The sequence below is a fragment of the Camarhynchus parvulus genome, chromosome 7, assembly GCF_901933205.1.
Source record: "Camarhynchus parvulus chromosome 7, STF_HiC, whole genome shotgun sequence".
NCBI classification, from domain to species: Eukaryota; Metazoa; Chordata; class Aves; order Passeriformes; family Thraupidae; genus Camarhynchus; species Camarhynchus parvulus.
The window spans coordinates 15,489,121-15,516,511 of NC_044577.1; the positions used below are offsets into that span (position 1 = coordinate 15,489,121).

Consider the following 27,391-nt stretch of genomic DNA (forward strand, 5'->3'; position numbering starts at 1 on the left):
AGAAACACATTGCACCTGAGAAATGCATTGACATTTCTCCTTGTCATTCTTTTAGGGCATCTTAGAGCATTTATCTGTATTGTACCCAAGGAAACCAGATGCAATTGGCTAAAGCCTGCACTGCTGTCTGAGCTGGCATTGTGCATCCCTGCTGACAAAAAGTGCATCATACCTCAGATGCATCAGATGTAAGATGCTTGTACCTCACTGCAGCATACCTATAAAATTACAATAGCAGCACAATCCCATGGCATTGACAAATTCCATTTTCCTATTTTTGCCCTCCCACAAAAGGCTGAAACTGATCTACCTCAATCCAACACGAGGCTGCAGCCCAGTGTACACTGCGCTTCTTTAACTCGCCCTGCAGACAGAACAGAGACCCCAGTTTTCTACTAACATCCATCAACGCAGACCAGGCCAGGCTTCTGAAGGTTTTATCCAGGTTTTTACAGCATGTCCAAAGCCTGTGCAAGTTACAGAGCAGTCAAACCAGTGTGATCATCTTTGTCATATTTTATCTCTACACGAACTTCAGGTTCCACAGTTCTTTACTGTTAACTGTTAGAGTAAAATTTTCACTATGTATTCCATGCAATGGAGACAGCTGCAGTTTTACTTTCTTCAGTCTCGACTGCTATTTGAGAGATTGTCAATATGCAGATTTTTGATGCAGTCAAATCCTATGTATAGAATCCCAGCAAAAGAAACTAAAGATGCTGCAAGACTTTGAAGGACCTTTTATACCTAGGCTTACAGAAACACTAAGTTGCTTTAAGTGTTTACATACAGAACTGCTACATAGTAGCCATTTTGCAGTAAACACTGGTGTGCGTGCTCAAACCAAACCTTGCCGCAATGAGATGGTAAAAATTATTTGCATATAATTATTTCGCACCCAAGGTCCTCGCTTGAGAGCTGGGGCTACGCGCCGGGCTGGCCTCCAGTAGCTCACGCGATTTCTTTGTGCAAGTGGCGCGTTTGTGCCAGCGCTGCAAAACCGCAAATGCAGCCCGCGCTCGGGGCAGCCCGGGGGGCTCGGGGCAGCCCGGGGGGCTCGGGGACTTCGGGAGCGCGGTCTCCGACAGCGCGGCCGCCCCGGCGCTGTGACAGCGGCGGCTCAGCCAGCCCGAGGGGCTGCGCCCGCCGCCGCCCGCGAAACCCCTGTGCGTCACAGCTCCGGCAGCGCGCTCGGAAACGCTCACCGAGCCTTGCCCTCGCCGAGATGCGCTGCCTCGTCATACCCGAGCTACCTGCAAGAAAAAGCTCCGCTTCTTCAGAGGTGCGAGCACCTCGGGGACGAATCCCTAGACCGTGTCCCCCGACCTCCCCGCTTTCCCGCCCCCTCACCCCGCAGCCCACTCGCCGCGGGTTCTGCAGCCGGGCGCCCTCCGCAAGTCGGGCGGGGCACGGTGCGGCGGCCGGGAGCGCTCTTTCCCCGCCGCCGCGCACCGCCCAGGGCCGGGCTGGCCCCCGGCTCCCTCCTCCGCCCCCCGAGCGCCAGGGGCTGCTGCCGGGGCTGCGCCCCCCGCCCCCGCTGCCCGCGCGCCTGCGCGCCGTCCCCGCTGCCCTATTGCCGGTGTGTGCCGGCGGCGGCGGGGTTTCTCAATGGAGAGAGAAAGAGCCCGTCCTCCTGCGGCAGCATCCCTGCGCGGCGGGGAGAGCCCGAGAGCTGTGTGAAACCCCGCCGAGAGCGGGGGGCAAGCACGGCGCCCTGTCGCCACAGCGGGCCGGGACCCGCGGCGGCGAGGGAACCGCTGCTGAGCCTGCAAGGGCGCGGGCACCGAGACTGGGAGCCGAAATCCTTTGTCTGTGGCTTCGTAAACTGCCTCCGAACTGCTCAAGCCGAAGCATCTACACGGAGACCCTGAGGGTCACCCCCACTGCCACGGGAGACGCGGCCGTCCTCCGGGACACATACATAGTCCTTCCTCCCTTCCTGACACCCACGCACCAGCCTGCGCTATCGACACGTGTCCCAAAAGTGCTCCCTCTCCTTGCAAGCACTGCCCGCACCCCGCGCCGTAAGGGGCAGCTGCAGGGACAGGGTCCCCGGCAGGTCGGAATCTCGTTCGGTTGAAGATTTGCCCGTGTGTTTTCCCAGCCACCCGAACTCCCATTCATGAATTTCTGAAGCCGCCTTCATTCAGTCTTTGGTGAGAGCATGAAAAACATTTTCACGTGTTAAGATCCATGACTTGTTTTTTCAATCGCTTATGCGTAGGCATTGATTTAGCAATGAAAAATGCTCCACGTGCGCATAAAAATAACCCTTGTCCGTCTGCCGGCGGTGGATACGGTCGGTTTCCGTCTGGCAGCCGGTGATGCCCGAGCGGTCACCCAGGAGCACCTGGGCGCGCCCGCTCCCGCCGAGCCGCCCCGGGGAGCAGGGGCTTGCGGCAGAGAGCCCTGGGCGGCTCCGGACGGGCAGAGCCCGCTGTGCCCCTCACAGCCCGCGGGAGCCGTGCGCGCCGGGCTGACTCGGGGCTCCGCACGGGTGAGGCCATCCGCAAATCAACTCAGTGATTCAAGAAACGGAATTCACTCAGGATTCTTGGAAGGGCTCCGTTTTTCTGCTTGTCACCTGAAGTACTGAAGCTGCTCAGACAATGGTATAAATGAGAGCTCTTTAACGGGAGCGCTTCTATTACCTCCCGCTGCCTCTCCCGCGGACCGCGGGCGGGAGCCGCGGCACGGTTCGTCCCCTCCCCGAGCGAGCATCACAGACAAAAGGCCCCTCCCTTTCCCCCGATGTTGCTGAATGAAACTCCCTAGCACAGCTCCCCACTGCCGAGGGTCCTCCCGCCGGGGGACGCTGCGCGCCCCGCCCGCCCTGCCGAGGCGGCTGCTGCCAGGCGGGCGGCAGTGCCCCCCCATGCGCAGCGGGGTTTGCCAGCGCTCCCGCCAGCCCTCCCTCCTCCCCGCCTGCCCCCCCCCGCTCGGCTCACGCGTCCTCTCCTCCCTCCTTCTCAGTGGTCTGCCGGCTGGCTTACGCAGGAGCCGCCGCCAGCATTGACAGCACTTGACAGAAGGGGTTTGCCCGAGCGCTCCCGGAGCATCTCCAGAGGCGCGGCGGCACCGCCTGCCCGACTCAGCAGGGGAGCGGCCCAGAACCGGGAACCCGAGGTCAGAGCTGGAGAAAGGCTGAAAACCGGGAAGCACAAAAAAACCCTAGAAAAATACCAATACTACTGCGACTAATAATAAAGAGTGGTGGGCAGGGAGAGGAGGTCGCGGGGGAAAGCAGAAGGCGAGAAGGCGCACCGCGGAGGAGGAGCCCGGGCAAGGGGCAGAAGCGGCCGCTCGCCGGGGCTGCCGGCATCCCCCGTGCCCCAGGCGGCCGTCGGGGCGGCAGCAGCAGCACGTGGCGGCGGCGGCGGGGCATGGCCAGCGCGGGAGCTCCCGCGGCCTGAGCCGCCCCCGCCGCCGGCACCATGGCAGCCGCCGGCGATGCCGGCCTCGACGTGGCGGCGGTGGAAAGTTTCCTAGAGAGGCACCCGGAGCTGGTGGAGAAGTGGCTGCAGAGGAAGAACTCGCTCCCTAAAGCGCCTGCCGTCCCCGCCGCCCCCGCCGGCGGCCCGTCGGAGGAGCGGCGGAACAGCGACGGCCCCGGCGGCAGCTGGGGGAGCGCGGGCGGCCCTGGCGGTCCCGGCCCCGGTCCTGGCCCCGGGGGGCTGCAGCGCCGAGCGTCCCAGAAGGAGCTGCGGAAGAGCTTCGCCCGCTCCAAAGCCATCCACGTCAACCTCACCTACGACGAGCATGTGCACGCCCGGGCGCAGGAGCCGCTGAGCAGCGTGCGGCGGCGGGCGCTGCTGCGGAAGGCCAGCTCCTTGCCCCCCACCACCGCGCACATCCTCAGCGCCCTGCTGGAGTCCCGCGTCAGCCTGCCCCAGTACCCCCCCACCGCCCTGGACTACAAGCGCTACCTCAAGGAGCACAACGAGCGACAGTTCTTCCTAGAACTGGTCAAGGACATCTCCAATGACCTGGACCTCACCAGCCTCAGCTACAAGATCCTCATCTTCGTCTGCCTCATGGTGGACGCGGACCGGGGATCCCTCTTCCTCGTGGAGGGGACCTCCGCCGGCAAGAAGACCTTGGTGTCCAAATTCTTCGACGTGCACGCCGGCACCCCGCTGCTGCCCTGCGGCTCCACCGAGGACAGCAACGAGGTGCAGGTGCCCTGGGGCAAGGGCATCATCGGCTACGTGGCGGAGCACGGAGAGACGGTCAACATTCCCGACGCCTACCAGGTAGGAGCCGGGCAGGCTCCCCCGGGCCGCGGCGTCGGAGGCGCGGACCAAGGAGCCCCCATGGCCTGGCCCTGCCTCCCCCCGGGTGTCCCTCCGTCCCTCCCGCAGCCACGCCCGGCGTGGCCCGGCCGGGAATGGCGCGGTGGGCGCGGGGCGAGTGCCGGGGGGACGCCGGGGACAGCGGGAGGGGAAGCCCCGCCTGGGTGGCCGATGGGGCTGAAGGGGCCCTAGTGGCACAGCAGTGCTCTGGATTTCGCAGGAGCGACAGGCGCTTCATGTGTTTCTAAAGCATGTTTTGGAACCGGCTGAAGAAAGGTTTAAAAAAAATGCTCGTGACAGTCCCAATGATGGTATTATTAAATTTCTGTCTCAATGATCCCCGGCTCTCGGCTGCTGAAAAAATCTCATTGCTTTTAAAAGAGCATATATTTTCACCTTTGCATATGCCCACTCAGCCCACACGGTATGTGTTCTCAAACGCATTCCTAGTAATGATATAGCCAGTGTCCTGTTATTCTCCAGCAAAGACCTTCCCCACGTTTTACTACTTTGAAGGCTTCAGTGTGAATTGTGAAAATGTAGTTCTGGCTTCAAGGCAGATATTAACCCCTGGCTTCAGCAGAGACAGACGAGCCTTTGCCCGAATGTGTCAATGTAGAGCAGAGGCTTCAGTTTCCTGGCTTGAAATTTACCTCTCTTTCGGGGCGGGGGGTCTGTTGCTAGTGTTTATTTGTGTAAGACACAATCAGCAATTGAAGGTTCTTGAGGAAATGAAGAACCACAAAGTGACACGTTTTCTCAGTTAGGATCTTGGTAAGCTTGAGAAAGGTGGGAGATGTATGTCTCGAATAATTTTAGTAATAAACATTGTCCAGTGTCTTATTTTAATCTACAATAATAACAAAACCAATAAACATTAAAAAGCTGATGATGCTTTACATCATACTACAAGAAAGAACCTTGAAAAATAAGATTTGGTTATTTTTGGTTTTTAAATACAGAAGAAGAACCAGGATATATGTATTTGGGGCTGAATATTTATTTGTCAAACAGTATTTGAAAAATTCTAGGCACCTCACAGATCCAGACTGACGGAGTTCCCAACCCACAGATTTCAAAGGGAATGGTAAAAATGCTCAGACTAAAATGAGTACTGGATCACCTTTGAAAAAAATTCAACTGGCTTTCTTCCTTTGTTTTTTTTCCCTTTTCTGCATTATACACTTTTTCTTGCAATCTGATTTTGTTACTTTCACTTGTAGAACTGCGCAATTCCCAGAATATCTGCTGTTGTAGGTGAAGCAGTATGTTCTCAATACTCTCAACTTGCCAAACAGATAAAGGATATGTGAGTTTGGCTAGGAAGGAACTTGATCCGTCCTTCTAAGCTCTGGATAGCTCCAGACACCCTTTTTTTGGAGGTGAGAATGCCACTGAAAGGGCACTGCTTTCTAGTCCTAGGGACGTATATTATTTTATTTTTAGGTTTTCTTTCCAGTGTTTGTTCACTTTGTGTTCACTTCCCTGTGAAAAAGTCCAGCTTCTTTGAACAGTTTATTTTCTGTTTCATCCACAGAGAAAAGTGAAAAGCAATCCATCCAGTTGTCATTCCCAGTGCTATTTATGTAATACTTTTGTCTGGCTCTTATTCAAAATCAATTTAAATATTATAAATAATACAGTTCATTGTATCTTTAAGCCATAAGTACATTAGTTGCAGTAGATGGGCAAGTTCTAATCCAAGTCCATCCTGTAATTACATTAAATGCAACTTCCCTACTTCCAGTGGAGCTGCTTTGATTTACTTTAGTGCAAATGAAACTTAAGACCTTCCAACTGTAATAAAAGTTTTGCTGGATAATAAAACAGGGCCCTGCTTTCAGTCTTGTTTCTGAGTCAGTGCAGTTTATCTTCTCTTACTTGGCAAGGATATATACCCATTGTGCATCATCAAAAGGAGACATTTCTAATTGAATGGTCTAAAGAGCTCTGTGAAAGCCCAGGTACCTGTGCGTGAAGAGGTGACAGCTGCTCCATTTCAGGTCGTTGTGGTGCTCACAACGGAGCACTTAAAAATTAATAAATATGATAATATTATTTTCTGCCACTGATGATGAAAGTGCTTAATCAACTGTCACATGAAAAGCCAGCACCACCAGGAAACTCTGTCAGGTGGAGCTGAAGAAAAGGGGTGACAGAAGAGCACCATTTTTTTGTCCATTGAAGAGGGTTTCTACACTGATGCTAATTGTTTGGCAAGAAAAAGCTTTACACAAGGTCAGAGGAACTTCTAGATTAATTTAAACTTCTTTTGCTTGCTTTTTTAAATTAACAAACTTATTTAAAATAGGTAAACATGCTTCCATATCATCAATTAGTTGGTTTACTGTACTGGGAAATTTATTTTTATTCAACCATCTCTGTTTTCTCAGAGCCTGATCAAATACCATTTGGAATTCTACCACTGAGTACAAATTGGGTTGCCTGCTTGTACTGTCAGCTATGACTGACATTAATGGTACTTCAGTGCAATCAACATTACAATTAAATGCTGTCATGTCTTGTAATGTGTTCCATGCTGCCAGTCCCCTGTGCCCATCAGTCTGATTGTTTCAGGGAGTATTTGTAAATGACTGCTTGTGTCATTATCAGAGACAGCATACTATTTCAATTACACATTTATTCTTCTAAAAAGAAAAAATACAAACAAAATATTATTAGATGGGGCTTTTCCACAATCCAGGTGATTGTTAGTGTTGTTGAGTGGGACTTTCAAAATCTGCTTATGTGAACAATCTTTCTTAATTCAATAAACATACATAGATACAAGGTTTGGAATTAATATCACATATTGAGGACTGTATAATAATCACTTTTTAAAATAATAAACAATGACCATATAAGATCTCACAGTAGTTTAATTTATGAAGTTCAGCTTTGGCTGAATAAACTTTTGGAGGCTCACAGCAATAGAGAATTCAACAAATAATTTATGGAAAGGTTTAGATGAATGTCACATAACTGATTCAAAAGTTGCACAATTTCATTCATGGCATTAAAAGCTTTATTTATTGCATTGCAAAGTCATTTGATGAAAGTGAGTTTATAATTTTAGCTGCAACATGCATGATCTGATATGCAAGTGTTAGCAGTACAGAGAATTTGAGAAAAGGAAAGCAATTAGATACTTTCTTTCATTTTCATTTTGAAGCCAGTCTAAAACTGTTTCTCCTGAAATTAATCCAGTTGAATTGTAAATCAAACTTTCAGTCACTTTAGGTTCTAAAATAAGGCCTTGGACGCTCCCATATGTAAATTTTTGGAAGTATTTCTGACTCCTTTTTCATATGGGAATAATGAACTATATCTTGAGCACACATGTTGGAAGAAGAATCAGATCTTAACTGGCAAGGGAATTTGGGGCCTAAATGTCCATTGAGGCTCCTTTTGACAGAGAATAGATGTAGCTTCCATCATCATATATGAAGACTATTAAGCCCGTTTTAAGTACACAGACAGAGACCATTAGCTGTAGTTCTTAAAAGCTGTCTTCAAATTTAAGATTTTTTCCCATTTGAAGCTGTGGATTTTTGATGTCATCCATTCTTCTCATAGGACATCCATGGTGTTTAGCTGAAATTACTCATAATTTAAATTTTGTTCCATCTCTTAGAGCAGTATTTAAATAATAAACAGTTTAAATTATAAGTAATGTTTGGTTACTGTTATATCATTAGCTGTGCAAAAATTAGGAAACAATTTAATAGCATCCCAAATCTTTCTAACTAGTGGAAAAAATATTACTCTCTAGAATAGTAAGCATATATCAGAAAGTGGTGAAATATGTGTTCTGCCATTTTCCAGTGTCAGCAGAATAAAGTTTCTGCACATCTTATGTTAACTTTGGAATTTTAAAAGTAGCTTTAAAAGACAGAAGACAAAAATGGCTTACCAGATGGATGTTTTAATAAAGCATGTAGCAAAGAGGAAAAATATTAAATGAATTCACGCTAAGATGTGAGTTTTGTAAGTCAAAGAAAGTGCTGTAAAATATGACCAATTATTTTTCAATATAGCTCAAGTCCTCAAAAATAAAATATAACCACATTACTGCAATTGAAATCAAGGAAAGTAGAACACAAATTGAGCTCTCTTTGTACAGGACTTTCCTGTTAGTTCTTTCAAGCTTAAACCAAGTGTAACATAGTTAATGCACACACAGCCCTTTGCAGCAGGTTTTTAATTTAAACATCCTCCAATACCTGGCTACAGGCATGGGTGCTGTCTTTTTCAAGCCTTCCTGGTGAGCTCTAAGCATTCAGAGTCTCCTGCTGTGCCAGGACAGCATCACAGAGATGCTGCTCAGAGATGCAAACCTTTGAGCCTGGGGGGCCCATGTGGGGCTGCAGAAGATCAGAAGAGGCAGGAGGCACGTTCCCTTACACAGGGTAGCTGTTTGCCATCAGCAGGGTTAACAGCAGATCTCTCTGAGTTTCAAAGAGCAGTTCAAGCACTAAAACCCCGGGGCCTGGGAGGTTCAGCTCTGCACTTCCTTCTACTCAGCAGCACTGGACAGTGGCACCAACAGCTCTACGAATTTCAGTGTTGACTCTTAACAAGAGAGAGGTTGCTCTTAAGAGAGCAAAGATCATAAGAACTAGCAAGCAGAATACACAGTGGTTTTTAAAGTTTCCATGTAATATAGAAAAAAGATAAAAAGCAGGTTTTCTTTGCTGTACATTAAATATGATTAGGAAGTACCATGGGGAAGGCAGGAAATAACTGCAACAGTAAAGACTAAGATGCTCTGATGTGCTTTGGAGAAAAGGACACTCCAGCCAATTGTGCAAAATTTAGGAAAACTTGAAATTCAAAGTACAAGTCTGTAAATTGGTGAAGGGGTGTTGAAATTATCCCTGTGTCTGCAGCCCACTGGCTGTGAACATGCCCTTCATCCTTCATGTCACAGTGGTGCTGGCCTGGGAGAGAGGGATCTTTCTACAGGAGGCAGGTTCTGGGAAGGAAAGGCAGAGAGCCCTCAGGGCAGCAGCTGAGGATGTCTCTCACCTCCTGTCACCTCCCTCACTCCATAGCTCTTCTTCTCCAGGAGGAGTTTCTGACTGATGCATTCAACATCTAAGACCTTCCCAGGTCACACCACCACGACTCTCTGGAGATGCCCCCCAGGGGCAGGAGGTCCTGGCTGACACCAGGGACACAAAAGAGCGAAGGCTCGGTTGTTTTATGTCCCTGTGCTGCTGCTGTGGATCTCCAGGACAGACAGGCTGTGCAGTGCAGTGTACACTGCTGGTGGCAGCCCTCAGGCATGGTGAGGAATCACACCTTCCCTCCACACTTGCATGAGCAGGTGAGGCTGCCTCCCCTACCAGGCAGGCAGTGGCCTGGCCCCCAGGGTTGCTGTCATTACTCTGTGGATCCTCCTGCTTGCTGCCCCAGGTGTGCTCACCGTTGATCTGATGCTGAGATATTTGGGATGAGCAGTAGGTGGGCCAGCAGTGGCTGTGCTCAGGGTGCCCAGTTGGGCTTCTTTGTCACGAGTGTCTGCACTAGTCCCCAACTCTCCCTCCTGCAGCAGGTCCCTGCGCTGCTGGCCCTGCAGAGCTTTGGAAGGAAAAACTTTTGGGAGAGCTGGAGTGGTTTTCCTTTTGGTAAGCTGATAGACATTAACTGGTTTATTGCTCAGCCTATCCATCTGTCTGAAGAGTACAGATGTTCTCAGATTTTTTTTTTTTTGCCTTAGACATGCTAGAATATCTTTGTAGAGCAGAGGTGAAACTGGTGACATTCTGTGGCCTATAGTTCCTCATGAGAAAGTAGTAGATATATTTGATGAAAGCAGGTCAGTGACAGGCAGAAAAAACTGCAGGATTTGGCCCTTCAGATTTTAGTTGAGGTTTGGTTACAAGCACAAGACTGAGTAAAGCTGTAGTTTTGTGTGGTAAATAATTTTGGTATGTTCTGCTTGACTGGCTTTCAATTTTTCAAAACAAATGGATATTTCATTTTGGTTATTTACAGTTGTATGCTATTGCATAGGTTTTCTACAGAATAACAAATTTAAGAAGTATACATGCATCGTTATGCAAGTTAATTTGTTTTACTTTTCTAAAATAACCCTATTGGCAAACTATGAAAAATAAATGAAAGTAATGGCTCAGTAGTTATGTGCTAACAGGGCAACAGCAACTCTGTGCAGTCTGAGCTTCATGTCTCCAGAGTGTGCATTTCAAAATGAGTGCTGCTTTGTCACAATAAGACTGCAGCTGTAACACTTGAAACTGTGTTGCCCACCTGAGTAATCTCCAGCAGGTGCTAGGTTTAAACCCATACACAGATTTCTCTTGAAACACCCAGGAGTCTTGTTGGTTTCCTTGCGCAGGAGTATTAGCTTTCTAAAGCCACGTGTGTGTGCATTTCTTGTATAAAGAATCATTAATATTTAGGAGGTCAGCACGAAGCCCTGTCCCAAAGAAATGCTGGAACAAGAAGGGAACATAGGCATGGTTATAGCTGGTGCCCCGTGGGGCATCAGTCAGGGCTGGTACAGGAGGGGAAAGAGAACCACCACAGATGTCATCTCTAAATACTGAAAATTAGAGGAAAAATATTTTTCTTTGTAAACAATTTATTTAATAGTGATACAATCAGACTGGAAGTGCACAGAATCTGCTGTACATAAGGCCCCAGCCTGAGTCACTGTTGTGCTATTGGTGATCTCTCTGGAGTTTGTTTTGAAGGAAGAGAACAAAATCCCTATGTGATGGATCTAGCTAATGTCCTACAGAGGAATATTTTCTGACCCCTACTGCTGATCAGTTCAGACTATGAAGCATGAGCTGTAGTTATGCTTATTAGCTAAGCACTTGTGTTTGCAGACTTGTTAGTGCTTATAAAGTCTTTTCTTCCTGTTTAAGACTATTTGATTTTTTCACATTAATTTTGTGCAAGTCATAATTAGACAAACGTGCATTGTTACTAATGTCCATTGTCAAACTAATAACTGAAACAGTGCTGAGAAAGAGGGCTCATAAGTCATACGAGACATTCCCACCAATCAAACTAAACAAAGCCCCAAACTCCTGACATATGCAGGGGAAAAAAACACCAAAAAAGTTTTAGTGTTGCATTGTTGCAAATCAACACCTTTTCCATTTTTTCAAAGTAAGCTACTTTATAAATTCAAACTATATATGGTCTTAGTTTTAAATCTGGAACTCAAAATTTTTTGAGGATTAATGTTCTCTCCTTTTATAAAAAATGTTTTGGGAGTAAAAAATAAGAGTTGGCTGAGCTGTTTCATGTGTTGTAGTAATTTTTTTCCTATAAGAAATATTGTTGTCACTGCATAAATAGTCACAATATAACTGGATTGTGCTTATTTACTTGGGAGAATTAGGTTTGCAATGCTGCTGCCTGGTACTAGTTTGTTCTCCTGCTGCCTTTGTCTCTAGGGATTTAGGGATTTTGGGGGAGATGACAGGAATACCTTCAGCAGTCCTTACATGGAAGTCTTGTCAGAGATTGCTTTATTACTTGTGTTTTGTGTGTGAGTTTCTTGTCTACAAGGTTTCCCCTTATCTCCTTTAGCAGTTTCATGCTTGGGTTTTGTTTCCTGTTTATGCACAATGTAATTTGCACCATATGTGATTTTTTAGAAAAGTGTATCTAGAACAGACTGCATGCCCTATTTTTTTATTTGTATTTAGCTTTTTTTAATGTTATGCTTTGAATCTAGAGAACTTGCTGTCTTTTAGATTGCTCTTTTAGCTTTCTTGCTCTTTTTTCTTTCTATAAAAGCTTATGTATTACGCTTACAGGAAGTGTGATTAGGAAAGTGAATCAAGTTATGAAATCTTCCAACTTCAATTTCTTTATTTTTGTAAAGGCTCTTGGAAGATGGCTTTCTATAAATTTACTCAAACTTGTCTATCCCATGCAGTTTGGTACTCCAGTAATACTCAGGTGTTAACAATGCTGTCATAATACATGTATTAGTTATTTTTGATGCAACTTAATCAGGAACTTAAATACAGTATAATCCAGGAAATTTTGATGCACATTTGTGTGCCTTTTTTTTTTTCAATAGAGTCCTTTCTAAAAAAAAAAAAAAAACAAACAAGGCAAAAAAATGGTGCTGTAAACGGTAAAATAGAAGTGGCCAGGCCTGTTAATAGAGTATTTTTTGTAGTGTTCCCTTTTGTCATGAAAAGATTTGAAAGGTGTTTTCAAATAATAAAATCAAAAATATCTTTCTCTTTTAGCTGTCAGCTTTGGCTGAGGCATTTGGTGCATTTCACTAGATTAAGCACTTTTCTTTAGATACTGAAGAAAGAGAAAGTGGCTTTGTCATGAAGACAATTCCTAGAAATGTTATCAGGCAGGTTTCATACTCCATTATATTATTTGATTCTTAGCTAACTTGAGTTAGGGTTATACTTTTTTCTTTTGTTCTAAATCATGGTAATAATGCTCACACAAAATTTACTAGTTTTGATAAGATTATCAAAAGACATGTTTTCAAGTTCAAAGAGTTATCTATGTTGAAAAAAAAAGAAAAACACAGTGAAGCTTGTATGTTTGCTAACAATGTGTGAACTACCAATTTTAACTGAAAATAAACACCAAAAGGCAGTTGGTGAGACTGCTCAGAAGCCAAAACTTTAGCTTAAAGTTAAGATTTTGATAATATATAATTCTAGAACCCTAATGAAAAAAAAAACCCTTTCTGTACCTTAATCTGGTCTTCTACAGAATAAAACCATGAAGATATTTATCTATTGTCATTCACTGGCAATCTTCAAATATATCCCAAAACCTGGACTACATTGTTCCTGAGCAGGTAACTGGATTACCAGCACTTGGATTAATAGATAAAACTTGGTCTCTTCTATGTCTTTACTTCATTCACCTTTCACAGGACAACATTGACAATCAATCCTTAAAGCTAGCATAGGGTTTGTCCTACAGAGTAACTTTTCCTTGATTGCAGATGTGAAATTCCAGTTAAAAATGCCTCAGCCTTCACATTTTGAATATCTCTATGTAGAAAACTCATTATATAGAACCAAAGCAGTATTTAGTAATTCTTTATATAGTCAGTGGAAGACTCCAATTCATGAGTGTTCTTGCATGAAAATACTGTAAGTACAATTACAATTATGGTGAAGTCTCTCTCTCAAAAGCTTTTATCTAGTCTGCCCCCGATTTTTGAATATATGTTTTAATTGTAAAAAATTTAAAAGCAAGTGCTGCATTGCTGTCATAAACACTGGTACTCCTTACTACCCAGGAGCCTGGTGCAAGTGAGGACCCTGTTGTGTTGCAGGCTGTTCCAATATGTGGGATAATACAGTTTATATCTGAAAATGTTTGCAATCTGACAGAGCTTCTCTCCGATTTACCAGCTTTGTTGTCAGTTGCTAAACAGGCCTCCTTGCTCAAGGTTACCACCCTCTGAGGAGAAGGAGGTATAAATATTGTCCATTCTTGGCCATCACAGTTCACACCTGGGCATTAAAGTCTTTACTGGTACTGTTAAACTCAGCAAAACCACTCTTAGATCCTGCCGTGTATGTCCTATTATGACAATACCTGATGAAAGAAGAGAGTGTGGGGATGAGTGGTTTGGAACATAATGCAGGTCATCCAGTCACCGTTTTCTGTGCATATTGCATGGTTCAACAATAACAATGTTGCCAGGAACAGAATTTTATTTTGTTCACCTATATGTCTCTCCTCATCACTTACTCAAATGTAACCCAAATGAAATTCTAGCATGCTTTTCCACAAGAGTAGGGGTAGGTTCACATATTGATGATTCTCAGCTTTTACCAAGTTACTGAGTTTTTGGTCAATAATGCCTCATTTCTCCAATTAAGCACATTAATTTTCTTAGACTGCTGTACCTTTAGTTTCGGCTCCAAGATGTAATACCCTTCTTCTAAAGGTCATCCAGTTCTCTAGCATCAGAGGATATAATCTGATATCCTGCTTCCTCCTGGTGTACAGGCTCCAGAGAGAGAGACAAACAGAAAGCTTCCATGATCTGCCTGAAAAGAGAAGCAATGCAGCAGAAATGAGCTGTACATTAAAGGACATACCAACACTCTTCAGGCTGCTAATCCCCCTGGCGTCTCCATGAAGGAACAGTGGCTCCATAGCTGGTCATTACATCTGGTGCTAACCCTGCCAGCAGTACAGTGTGTGTCTCATTCAGACAGGTTCACCAGCCCCTGTCCTGTGTGCCACCACACCCTGCTGATCAAGCAGCACTTCTCATGTTAATCTTGAGGCCTGCTGAAAAGGCAGCAACTACATAGAACACATGCATGGAGTCTATTCAGATGACAAAATCTCAACTCACTTTCAGAGTGACCAACTGCTGTTTTGGTTTTTTCAGCTAAACTGAAGGTTTGCTTTTTTGTAAGGCCCACTAGGTGTCAATCAACAACAGTACTGCTACTCAAGGCACACTGTTGTTGTTTCAGTGTTCTCCCCATGTACTTTGATTTGCTTAGTACACAATTATTAAAGCAGGGATTGTGTCTTCAGTAGCACAAAATATCTTATCAATATTTCAACAACAGCAACTGGTTCCAAATAGTAGTTCAGACATTGCCAGGAAGTACTGGAAGGAATACTTAATTTATTCATTAGTGAAGCCTACTGTGTGATAATTGCACTGCATTTTCCTTTCTTTCTGTTGTAGAAGAACCGTATCTTTCTAGGCAGGATTCTCTATGATGCAGAACAGTTCAGCTTCTACTGAAGTTGATATAAAAGTGTTTAGAAGCATTTGGAAAGATCACAAGATCAGGCAGATCTGCATCCTTGATGCTGTTATTAAAAAACATCCATCATGGGAGTTCTGGCTCTCCCAGAGAAGTTCTTGGGTACATTTGGTATTAGTTCCTTCTGGCTGAGGTGTTGGAATATGTGCAATAAGTAATAAAGTAGCCAAATGCATATGTTAATCTTTAAAATTGGTAAAAATAGAGCATTTCTAAATCACATCTCAAAGTGAAGAGATTATTTCTATAGCATCTGGAATTTACAAGGAAATAGAAATGGATAAAAAATTGTCAAGAAAAAAAATTGTTATTTTCTAGTATCAGTAAAAAATTATTGAATTGCTCATCACAATCAAATGAAAGATGGTGTGGATTGTTTTCATGACTTGAGACAAATATAGGCATTATTTCACAGCCAATATTGATTAAACTTTTGAAAACAAAAAGTTGTGCCTAATTTTGTACAACAGCTTAGTTTCCTTATGTTAGGAGAGTCTGAGCTGGCTTTAACTATTGCCTGCAGCACAATGCTAACTTCACCCTTAGGAAGGGTGAACAGAGGAACAGAGCTGCTGCCAGTGAAAAGCAGTAATTTCCTCTCTGGCTGATAGAAGAGCTGTTGAAGTCTATGCTCCACCAAGATGAACAAAAGTTTTGTCAGCACTACTTCTTAAGTTTTCATCCTCCTTTGAGGTTACTTTATGATCTGCAATTTGGGCTTTACTGTTCCAGAGAATGGATTGCTGCACAGTGCCTTTTTTGAACAGGGCCATTCCTGTACTTAGTTTTACAGAAAGAGCTGAGGTTTTGACTGCATTTCATTGAGTACGTGTTTGTACTGGATCCAGTCCACATAACCAGTCATACTTGAACAGACAGAAATGGGGCAAAAATAGTCTCCGTTTACTTGAGAGAGACATTGTGAGCATCTACAGAATATGGGTGTGAAATGGCAGCAGGGCCTAGCAGAAGTGTGTATGTATGGTCACATTACTAATGGCAGATGTCAGTCTGTGCTGACACTCTTCTAATTGAGGTAGAAATGTGGGACTAAAGTGAATGTGATTGTGTAATGGTAAATTTGTACTGATCCCCTGAGAAAAGTGAAGAAAAACAGCTAATGAAGAATTGGCTGTTAACAGAGAAGCAACAGCCTAATGCTATTGAAAAATACCATGTCAGACATTGAGAAAACTACTTTGCTGTCTGAAGAAAGCTTATATATATGAAATGTATGTTAATGTTCCCTTATTTCCTTTTGCAGGATCGACGCTTTAATGATGAGATTGACAAACTGACTGGATACAAGACAAAGTCACTCTTGTGCATGCCCATAAGAAACAGTGATGGAGAGATTATTGGTGTTGCCCAAGCAATAAATAAAACTCCAGGAGGTGCCCCTTTTTCTGATGATGATGAAAAGGTAAAGTTACCTTTACTTTTGCATGCTTTCTAAATTTTTTCTCTAATTCAGTAGACTTGTCTAAAGAGACTTAATCTAAAATAGTAAATAGCACACCATTTGTGTTATGCACTTCTGGAAGTGCATAACAAAGTGTACAGTTTTGTTGTTTGAAATAGAAAATGTAATAAGAAAAAAAAAAGAAAATAGAAAATCTGTTCTGTAAGTGTCTGAGTTCCTCTGTTAATCTTATGCAGACCTTTTTTATGTAGTAGACCTTAGTAGGAAGACTTTTTTATTTTTGAAAACTTCACCTGTAAGAATTAGTTTGAGGGGAAATTATCACAGAGATACTCCTAAGCTTGCTGACTCTAAAAATCCAGATCTTCTCTTAGTACTTTTCATGGGATAAATGCCTGTAGCATATGCAAAAGAAATTTTATTTTTGAGGTAATTTTGCATATACAAATCTGTTATTCTAAAATATTTGAGACTTGCCAATACTTAAAGAAAAAGAAGATGGGAAGGAACACCAGGCATGTGTATCTCAGGTGGAATTTGGAGAGTAAAGTGAGCTCAAAAGGCAGGAAAGTAGAAGTATCTGCAAAGAAGGAGCTTGAATTAAAGACGGGGAAAATAGGAAATGCTGCTGATGAAGGCAAATGTATTCAGCTGACCTTGGAGGGAAAATGTGCAGGAAGCCAAAATGTGACTGGGGAAGAGAATGGCAGAGAGCAGCAAGCTGGGGAGGAACAGAACTGCAACTCTGTCAGCCCAGGAGAGAGAAATGGAATCTCATTTAAGCACTTAATAGGGAACTACTCTTCTGTGTATTGAAATAGTGTTGAATCTCATTTTTGTGGAAGTGTAGTTAGAGGCAGACTTTTCCTCCAAAAAGCTCTTTATATTGATTCAAATGCAGTTAATGTTATACACCCTTTTTTAAAAATAAAAATAATTAACTTTTGGGTTTTATTTCTGCAAGGTGTTTGTGTAACTGATTTAGCATAGTGATTTAGATTGAATTAACTAACTTGAAATATAACTCTTAATTTTCAGATGGTACTTTATCTGAAGTTACCCAGTACTTCTTAAATTCCTTCTTTAGAAGCTATCTAAACTTGTGTAACCATGGTTTGCTTCTGAGTTACTTTTGATTCTTGAGAATCCTGGATGTATAATGCATCAATGGGTAACTAAATGCAAATTAAACCTTCCCTGAATAGGGGTTTTCAGCACTTCTTTTTATTAGTACTGTCCTTGTAAAGGGAATTTTATTTAAAATACACCTTTTAACATGGATCCTATATTTGATTATCATACATTCAACTAGCAAAACAACTGTGTACATTTGAATTGTGTATTACATAAATATTCTAATGTATGAGTATCTGATGCTGATGCTGAGGCATTCGCTTCCATTCAATGACTACCAAATATTATCTAAAAATCAGCAAATTGCCCCATACTGTGTCATCTTTACTTATAAGCCTGTATGTCAGAACTCTTCAAGAATATATTGAATGGGTTCTAACATGTATATTTTATGGAAAAGTAAATGAGAATATAACCATCATTTTGCCCTGTAATAGATCTTGGATTTAATGAGGCCTGGCAGTCCCTGTGCTGTTATTTCAAAACCCATGCTTTTAAGTTTTTTCACACAGTTGGTAACCTAAAAACCATGATATATCTCTGGGAAGCAAGAGAGCACATACTTTCAGGAGAACTGTCTTACAGGATTAGCAAACAGGTATTTTTTACCAAAATATCAACATAGATGTTTTTGAAGAAAGGAGGCAGGTGAAAACTGAGAAACCCTCTTCAGAATAAGAAAAGAAAACTTTGGAAGCCTGGATATTGAGGTGGCTTGTGCAGAAAAGCCTGATGAGTAGCTGGCAAAAGACCTATATGCAGCTTTATGTTGATGTTACAGTTTCTGACAATCAGCAGCTTCAGAATGGTTAGAAAATGAAAATGTAAATTAGCAGTCTTTTTCCTACCCCTAAAAAACTCTCAGAGAAATCTGAGTATCATTTGAGTCTGGCTTTTGTCTGCAAGTGTCATTCCTCTCTTAGTATTGTGTGAAGCAATTAAAATAATCTGTTGGAGTTTTTTTATAAAATGACAAGACTATATTGTCTAATGAAATGTCTCTTGGCAGCACTGCTGTCTCGAGTCAATAGGAAACAAAGACTTATGTTTTCAATTAGAATTAAGTAGATGCTAGCATCATTTTTATGTACTCTTAGTTGTTTTCAGGAATGTAATAGCGAATAAAATATTTAAGGTTTGAAGAGTTTTTAATGCTCTCAAGCTGTAACCAAGTTTATATTTTGCAGTACCTAAAATGGAGTATTAGATTGCAAAGTTCTTCTGGTTTTGTTTTTCGTGGCAAAATCTCAGGGTTTTCTTTTACATGTCTGACCACAATGTTAAAAGCACAGCATGAAGAACAAATAGAAGTGAATTTTCCACATTTAATATTGTTTCCCACTGCCAAATTTCTTTTCTCCTTTTGGTGTTAGGGATGTTTTAGCCAATTCATTGTTTAAATGCAGAATTAGATGACAGCCACAGGCATGAGAGAAAGATGCTCAGTGTCACAATGTATTTTGTCACCCCAGCATCAGTGGCTCAGTTGAACAGACTGATTTTGGAGATTTTCAGTTTGATACAAACAATATTAGAATACCTTATTACACATAATAGTAATCACTATTACACTATATTGTGTAATTGTGCTATTTTGGAAAAATAGCACTTTTACATGTATTTTGCAAATTAAGAGACCTGTTCATTTGCACAGACAAAGAGTAGAAAGATAAAAGCCCTGAACCCTTGGAAAGAACTATGCACCCAACATGCATTCCTTGTACTGGGCTGAAGATTCACTGAAGGGCATGTGCTGTTTGCTGGTGAGTCATACAGGTTCCAGAACTGCTGAGAAAAGCCTAACAAGACTTTGACAGTCTGTGGTTTCGATTACTGTCTGCCCTTTAGAGTCTTATGAAATTCAGTGCCAAAACAAATCTAGTCCTCCATCAGAGAGGCTTAACAAACAGCAACAGCAGCTCTGTGGTCACTTAACTTGGCATCCTGTTCTCTCTGCCTCTGACATCCTCCTGGTCTGAGAGAAGTGAATTGACCGCAGGGAAAGTACCCAGGGCTGCCATCTCGAGTTAAACCCTGCTGGCTTTGCTGAAAACCACTAGTCTGAATGTAGTGAGACCTGGGAGGGGGACGTAAGAACTGGATTTGTTGTCTGTGCTCCGTGGGTAGTTTTATTAAGTATATATGTCTATAGAGTACAGGATTTATCTGATGTGCATTTGGTTTGTGGGGGCTTGCAGATAAGTGTTCTCATGCTCCAACATCTTATTTCTCACATTCCTAATAGCAGCCTTGTGATTCTGAATTTTCCAATTTATTATGCTCTTCTTGGTCTATATTCAATAAAGTTTAAATATATTCTACATCAGGTCTACCATAATGATGAATGATTTCCAGGGATTTTGCTGTACTTGCTAATTCATTTTCTGTGAGTTTTTGCATGATGAGGTTACAGTCATGCTGGCAGATAGCAATTTTAAAGTCAGTAAGGACCATTCCTTCATCTTATGGAAGTAATCAACTGTAAATAAAACTACTAGGAAAGGAAGTGATCCAGAACAGGCAAGCATCTCTGGCTGCTGTGAAAATGATAACTCCAGCTCTGTGAATGTGGGGAATTTACAAAAAAAAGTCACCTGAAAATAATTGATGGATCCACTACAAAGGAACAAATGAGAAACAAATTAGATAAAGAAAATTTTTTTGTATGTTCCATATATGGCACTATGTCACAACCTCCTGCTAATACCTGCCTTGGTTCTCTTGCTTGGCAGTGACACTCCAAAAGCTATTACTTAAAAATGGCATAATCCTCAAAGGTATCATGTGGCCCATATGTCACATACCTCCCAGTGCAAGAGACAAATTTGCAGAAAGAAGACTGAAAATAACGAAGACATTTGAAGGATGAAGGTGCTGAAGCACCACAGCTATCTGGGAAAACTCTAATGGTCTATTAGGCACACTTCTCGAAAAGTACATGCTACACAAAACTAAATTAAAATAAATCACAGTAACTGAACTGTCTTGCTGAGGGAGTTTAAAGCAATTTGCCACTAGGATATTTGCTTTATCAAGGCAGCTTAACACCATTGGTTTGCAACCAACAGCACAAAATGACTGCCATGACAGACATTGGCATGGACTTCTTTCAGTCTTGTATACATTCAGTCATGCTTTCAAGTTAAGCTGAAAGTCTAGATTTCTTTTTAATTACAGAACTCGAAACATACTCAAAATTTAAAAGCCTCCCTATATCAGTACATCTGTTTTGAGACTGGTAGTTAACATTTCAATTGGATATCTTTATCTCTGAGGTACGGAAACCTGCCTAAGATGTGTTGCAGGGATATTTCAGTGAACCATATATATTTTCAAATATAAATATGTATTTTCCTAGACTCTTGGGATGCTTTGTTGCTGAGTGTTTATGGTACATATTACACTAAATTCTTGATACTTGCTTGATGCCTCCAGATGTTATCATAAAACAAATGGTCAGATCTGGTGTCAGGAAGGGCTTCCTCTATAGAACAGCTCAAGACAAAATTGTCATGGGGTTTTTTGTGGGGACTGGAGTTTTGTTCTTATCTTCCTTACTCTATTATACAAGACATCTGGATTCTTCCTGCAATTGCCAGCAGGAATCTGAACCTGTTGGTTCTTCCCATATTGCCTGTGCTTGTATCTTCTTAATTAATATGAAGAGACTTGAATAAATAAGAGCTCTTATCTGTAAGCCTTGACTGTCATTTGGCTAATATTTGTAGTATTTGACTCAGAGCTCACTAAAGACCAAAGAATCTCTGCTAACTTAATGGGCTTTTTAAAATCAAACCTCTGTTCCTTTCTAACATAGGAACATTTAATTAATGCAGACCCCCAAGTCTATTTATGAAGCTTAAATTCATCCATGTCAGATCACTGAAAAGAGATTGGTTAAGGAGCAGTTTTGGGTCCCATTGCTTTCACTGGAGGAGACAGGTTCACAGTCGACTATGCTGCTTTCCTTCATGCTTTTTTCAGTCACATTATTAAAAATTACTTTTACTAATTATATCCTTCTTAGAAAAAAATCCAGAGGAGTGATGAGGATAACTCATATATTCAGAGACATGAATTATGAAGCATTCAGTAGTACCTTCAGACTAAATCTTATTAAGAGAAATGTTGGGTGTTCCTGCAGATTCTGAAGCATAGAAATAGCCCTGGAGCTTGTGTTCTGTTTTCTCCTCTTGTTAGTATTCACAAGGCACTGCAGCAGGAGAAAGGAGCCCAGATCTCTACTGGTCAAACACAAGAACAACTTCTCAGGAAGACTGATAATGCAACCAAATACCATGATCATGGAAGCCTTTGTGCAGCCATACTACATTGTTCAATCAGAAGGGAATAAATTTTTCAACAGGAAGCCTAAAAGCTAAGAATTCTGCAGTTCTGATGGTAACTCTCAGACACTTTACTAACTAGAAAGGGTGATGTTAATACATTTTTTTATTAATAAATTTTCTACTTCAAAGCTTGGAATACCAAAACAACAATAATACAAAGGCTTGGGAGGATCAGAATTTTGTTTTATACATCTGTCATAAAAAAAGAAAGAAAGCCTTTGGGTCTTGAAAGCCATGATGTGTACTTGTGTTACAGTGTAACACCTAGGTACAGTCTGTATAAGGAATTGATTAAAAACAGGTTTTGTTCTTTGTTTGATGGTTTGTTTCAGGTTTTTTTTCCTTCCTGGAGAAAACCCTGTACTTCCATTACCTAAGGAATAAAGTTTTTACTTTCAGCTGTCTTTCTTTTCTTGGCAAAACTCCCTTAAACCAAGTAAATTATTTTGATCAGATGGCTTATTAGAAAAATCTTGTTTGCTTGAAGTGAAATCTGCACTGGGGCCTTGTTACAGAAGCATGTAAGAGGAAACCTTTGTGGTCAACAGCTGGTGAAACCTTTATTTCTGACAGTTACTGGAGATGTGCTCTGTGGGCTGGATGGGAGGACTTGGTCCCTAGTGAAGTGTTTTCTGAACTTCTGTCAGTCTATTCTGTTCTCCCTAGATGTGCTTCATAATAACTTCAAGGCTTGATATACTTTTAGAAAATAGCATTTTGCATCTCCTGTGAATTGCCTATCTTTCCTGAAGCAGAATGAAATGTTCATACAGCAGTTCCTGCCATCAAAAGTATTTCCCCCTGGAATAGTGATGCAGAGCCTATCTGTAGCTATAGGTTACATGATGAGATATTTGAAACTTCTTAGCAAATAATTTTGCTAAAAATTAAGGCAACCTCTGACCTTCAGCAAGTTAATACAGGCTTAATAAGAAACTATAGTTAAAACAGTATTGTTGTTCTAGCACTGATTCACAGTATCCCCTTGAGTGAATCACTTCACAGTGATCTCTCTTCTGAAACATAATTCTAAAAATGGCATTAGGTGGTTCCATATGTGCTATCAGATTTTCAATTTTAAATATTCTTACTTTATAATAAGGAAATAATTTTCCTTTTTTTTGACTCAGTCTGAGCTTTTGAAGTCTTGTTGACTACTTACTTTGCATGTAGCATCCCTTATTCAAACAGATGTGTTAAAAACACCAAAACAATTTTAAAAAATTCATTTCAGCAGTTTGTTTAATAGTTCTACCTTTGCATATAGTATTTCACATCTCTGTCCCAGCTTCACCTATAGTGTTTCACTCCCATGAAAACTGTGCCACCCTGCTGTGTTTGGTTTGCAAAAGTGTAGCTGCTCTTTAATTGGCAAACTCCTGACTGTACATTAGAAGGAATTCAGCCCTCATCTATGCTATCTTAGCCACTGTCCACCTGAGAAATTCCTGTCTGCATCCCAGCAGCTGGAGTATGTAAGCAGCAACATAGCTGTAATGCCTGTTAGGAGGATACAGCAATGTGTCTCCCCTATATCTGGGAAATGGCTGCTTAAATCTGTGGCCACAAATGAATAAAACTCTTGTCCTCGTCCTTCATGGGACCTTTCTCTGACAGCAGCTGAAAGCAAATGCCTGGAATGAGGCAAGCACAGGATGGTATTCTCTCATATAGTCCAACAGTGTACTGTTATTTGCAGCTCAGGACCAGACGTGGTATCTGTGTATTTAATACCACCCCAGGGATTCTCTGCTTAGGAATTTATTCCGGCATTTCTTGAAGCAAGAAAAGTTATAAATTTCATAATATCCTGCACATTGTATGAAGAACTGCCATGTGACTTTAATTAATTTAATATTATTCCTTCTTGTTTTGCTTTTAGTGAACAGACTGAAAAGTCATTCCCTATTCATTTTCATCCCAGTTGTTTTGTCCTAAAAATCTTCAGCAGTTCCCACCTGGTGCAGCAGTTTATTCTGTAGTCATCTGTTTGCTTTGGCAGGAGGGGTGCTGCTCCCCAAAACCCCTGGTCAGTGCCTCTTCACTGCTCTGACCGTTGGTACTCTTCATGTCTGGAACATTAGAAGACATTGGAACCAATTTTTTGTACACCTGAGCCTGATAAAACATCAACTGCACTTTTCTTAGCATTTTCAAACTACCTTTTAGTTATGCCCAGAACTGTTTTTGAAAGCCTGGGCATGTCTTCATTGCTTCTGTTGTCACCTTGCTGTCGCTGCATTACCATGAAAAAAAATTTTGGTTTGTCCCTTAACTAGCTAGTTCATTTTGCTGATTGTTAGTTTTAGCAAAAACTGTGTCTGTTCATATGAAAGATTCCATAGCTCTCTGAATCACTGAGGATGCTGTATTTTTAATTCAAGAAAGCCCAACCTACGACAAAGCATGAAAAACATGGGTTACCAGCAAAATTAGTCAACAAGATTAAGAGTTACTGGGCAGCCAGATTACATGTTCTAGACTGGAGCTCACTCAAATTATGAAAGCTGAAGTAATTTAACCATTAATGATAATAATTTTGCATCTCTTGCATAGCTGGCAAGAACTAAACTAGGGTTAAAACAATTTTACGATAATTTTTGTACTTGAAATGTTGGAGCTGTAAGAGAATTGAGCCACATTGTTCATAACAGTGAATGGTGGTCAGAAATTTCAGGCAGTAAATTATGCAGTACACTTCAGGTAACCCTTAACAGGTTTATTGAACTGTACTTAGAAAAATGTTTCCTGTGAACAGCGTGGTGAGAGAGGCGGGGCACCAGGAAGAATGCTTCATTTAACAGTGCTTTGTGAAAGCTCTGAGTGGGACCCTTAATTGTTAATTTGGTCTCTGGGAAACATTATTTAGAATAATTATCCACATACATTTTTAGTAAAACAAAACAATATTTATACTGACAGCTATTAAGGCTAAAGCCTTTGGACTAAATTTGACATAGATTGAACCTTAGTATTAATTTGCTGGCAACTTGCTGTCCCTGTGACAGAATGGGTAAAAACAAACCTTGTTCTTTTCTGGGTTTTTGGGGTGGGTTTGTGTTGAGTTTTGGGGTTTTTTTGTAAGAAAAAGCTTTTGCTGTATGAAAACAGACTAGCATTTTGCAAAGCTGGTGTCATGGTTACAAAGCAAATTCATTGATAATAGCTCTCCAGAGTTGTGACATGGTTTTAGTGCCAAGCAGTGATGGGCTTGTGCACATCCAAGAGCTGAGGATGTCCTAGGTGCCATGTGGTGAGTGTCAGTGGGATATCTTACAGGACAGCAGGGCCAGATATTGTGGTCTGAGCTGGAGCAGCCCTGCAGACTTGCCCCACTGAGCAGAACAGCTGTGAATATGGTACTGCTCCCTACTGAGGAGAGGAGGCTTTGAAAGGAGGAAGCTTGCCAAGACATGTTACCATAAACACAATCTGAATTTTCTTTTTCTGTCACCCCAAGTAGAAAATATAGCTGGTGGGGGCCTTTGTATTTCCTTCTGTGCTTGAATCCCAAAGGTTGGTAATCTGCTCTAGCCTAGGGTTTCAGTGCTTCTTCAACTCAAATTGTAAAGTCATGAGCTTTTAATCCTGAATGTCCAGAAATTTTGACTTTCAGTGGTGGCAAAGTTTGTTGCTACCCTACTGGACATGCACAGCAGCTGAAATGTCACCTCTATAATACAGCCGTTTCAAGGGTAAACTCTGATCCCTAGTCTCTTAAACAATATCAAATAATTCTGAACTTCAAGAAGTTGGTAAAATTAGAGCAGTGAAGATGTGGATGACGTACAAAAGCTGAAGTCTGCCTGCAGAAGTATTAAACCAGCAGACTGAGTAGAAGCTTCTCACTAATAAATTCGAGCAACTGCATTTAACCTACATTTTGGAAAAACATACATGTTTTTATAGAGACTGTAGTTTGGCCTATAAGTGGAGAAATTACTTCTAGTTTTGTGTGATTTCATTAACATGTGACCACTGGGTGATGAACTCAGTAGCTGCTGCCAGACCAAGCAGTTAATATAGAAATGGAAAGCATTTTATTTTTCTGAATTGGATTTTGGAAATCACCGCACATAGGAAGCAGAGGCCATTCCGGTGGGATATGAAAAGCCACCATAAAAGCCTATGGGAACGAGCTTGAGCATTTTATGTGTTCATCTATCAGTTTGAATTTGTTGCATTAATGCTTACTTTTGCAAGAATAAAGATGTGGGGGTTGTTGGTTGATTGGGGTTTTTTTCCCCCCTCAACCTATTACAGCTTTTAACATTCTTTAAAAATTAAAATTATAACTCAAAAATCAAATTCCATTCTTAGAGTAGGAATGGTGAGAAACTTATTTGATAAGCCTCTGCGTATAAGGAGGATTCAATAAAATGAATATGAAAATGAATATGAGTAAGTGCTCTGTGATCATGTTCCTCACTGATGTCATACTTCAGTAGTATGTCCTGAATATTAAAACAAAATACTTCAATTATTGTTTCATCGGGTACTTAGACTTTCTTTTAAAGAAACCTGAACTAGAGATGAATAATCAGAATTGATTCTTATTTAATTTTATTATAATATGCATGGCCTTCTGTTTTGCATCTGCTGTCAGTTTTGTGGATTTTATTAGAATAGATACGTCAAGTCAGATACTAAGATCTATTTTTGCTTATATAAAAAGATTAAATGTTTGATGCTTGTAGTAGAATGTGATGTTGGAGCAGGAAGCATCTAACTGTTAAAACAGTATCTCATGAATATTTTTAAACAGAACCTGCTTTTTTGGCACAGTTGCTGTACTTCTGATGGGAAGTTACAGTGAGACTTTATATAAATATAATTGTGAGCACTTGATTATAACTGTGAATCATGAAAGTGAATATCAGGAACAATAACTGGAACATTGTGTATCTGGATGTATCTTTTACAATGGCAGAGTTACAACAGCAGAACTGTGTTAGGTTTTTTGCTTTAATGGAATTATTTTGCATTTCCTTTTCTCTCAATATTTTAATTTTGTGAGTTGATTTTGCTTTTCTTGGAAGAGAGAGGTCTCTGCAGCAGCTGCTGCGAGTATCCACTGCCATGCTTAATGGCATGGTTATAATTCTCCTGTTGGTATGGCAGTGGGATTACTGAATTAATACTCAAATCTGTGGTCTTGTGATTGTACTTTTGCAGTAACCAGAGCTGCATGTTGATACTTTATCACTTTCATTTGTCACAGAAAAAAACAAAAGGAACGGGCTGATTGTTAAATAGCATTTAGAAGCACAAGCAGGGATACAGAATCTGTTACCTCTTTAAGACAGGTTTTTGCAGCAGGGAGAGAGGAAGTGGAGGCAGGAAAGGACAGGGCTGAGGGAGTGAAAAGCTGTGGCACACCCAGGCTGAGGACACAGCCCAAGTGACGGAAAGCATCCTGCA

General features: G+C 41.9%; 1 protein-coding gene across 1 annotated transcript in view; it reads left to right on the forward strand.

Annotated features, from left to right (window-relative positions):
* Positions 1-3,428: 3,428 nt before the first annotated feature.
* PDE11A (phosphodiesterase 11A) overlaps positions 3,429-27,391 on the forward strand; it is a 104,473-nt gene continuing 80,510 nt past the window's right edge. The window contains exons 1-2 of the mRNA XM_030952414.1: positions 3,429-4,253; positions 16,329-16,487. Of these exons, the coding sequence (XP_030808274.1) occupies positions 3,435-4,253; positions 16,329-16,487 (978 nt within the window). The 5' untranslated portion in view covers positions 3,429-3,434. The remainder of the gene's footprint in view (positions 4,254-16,328; positions 16,488-27,391) is intronic.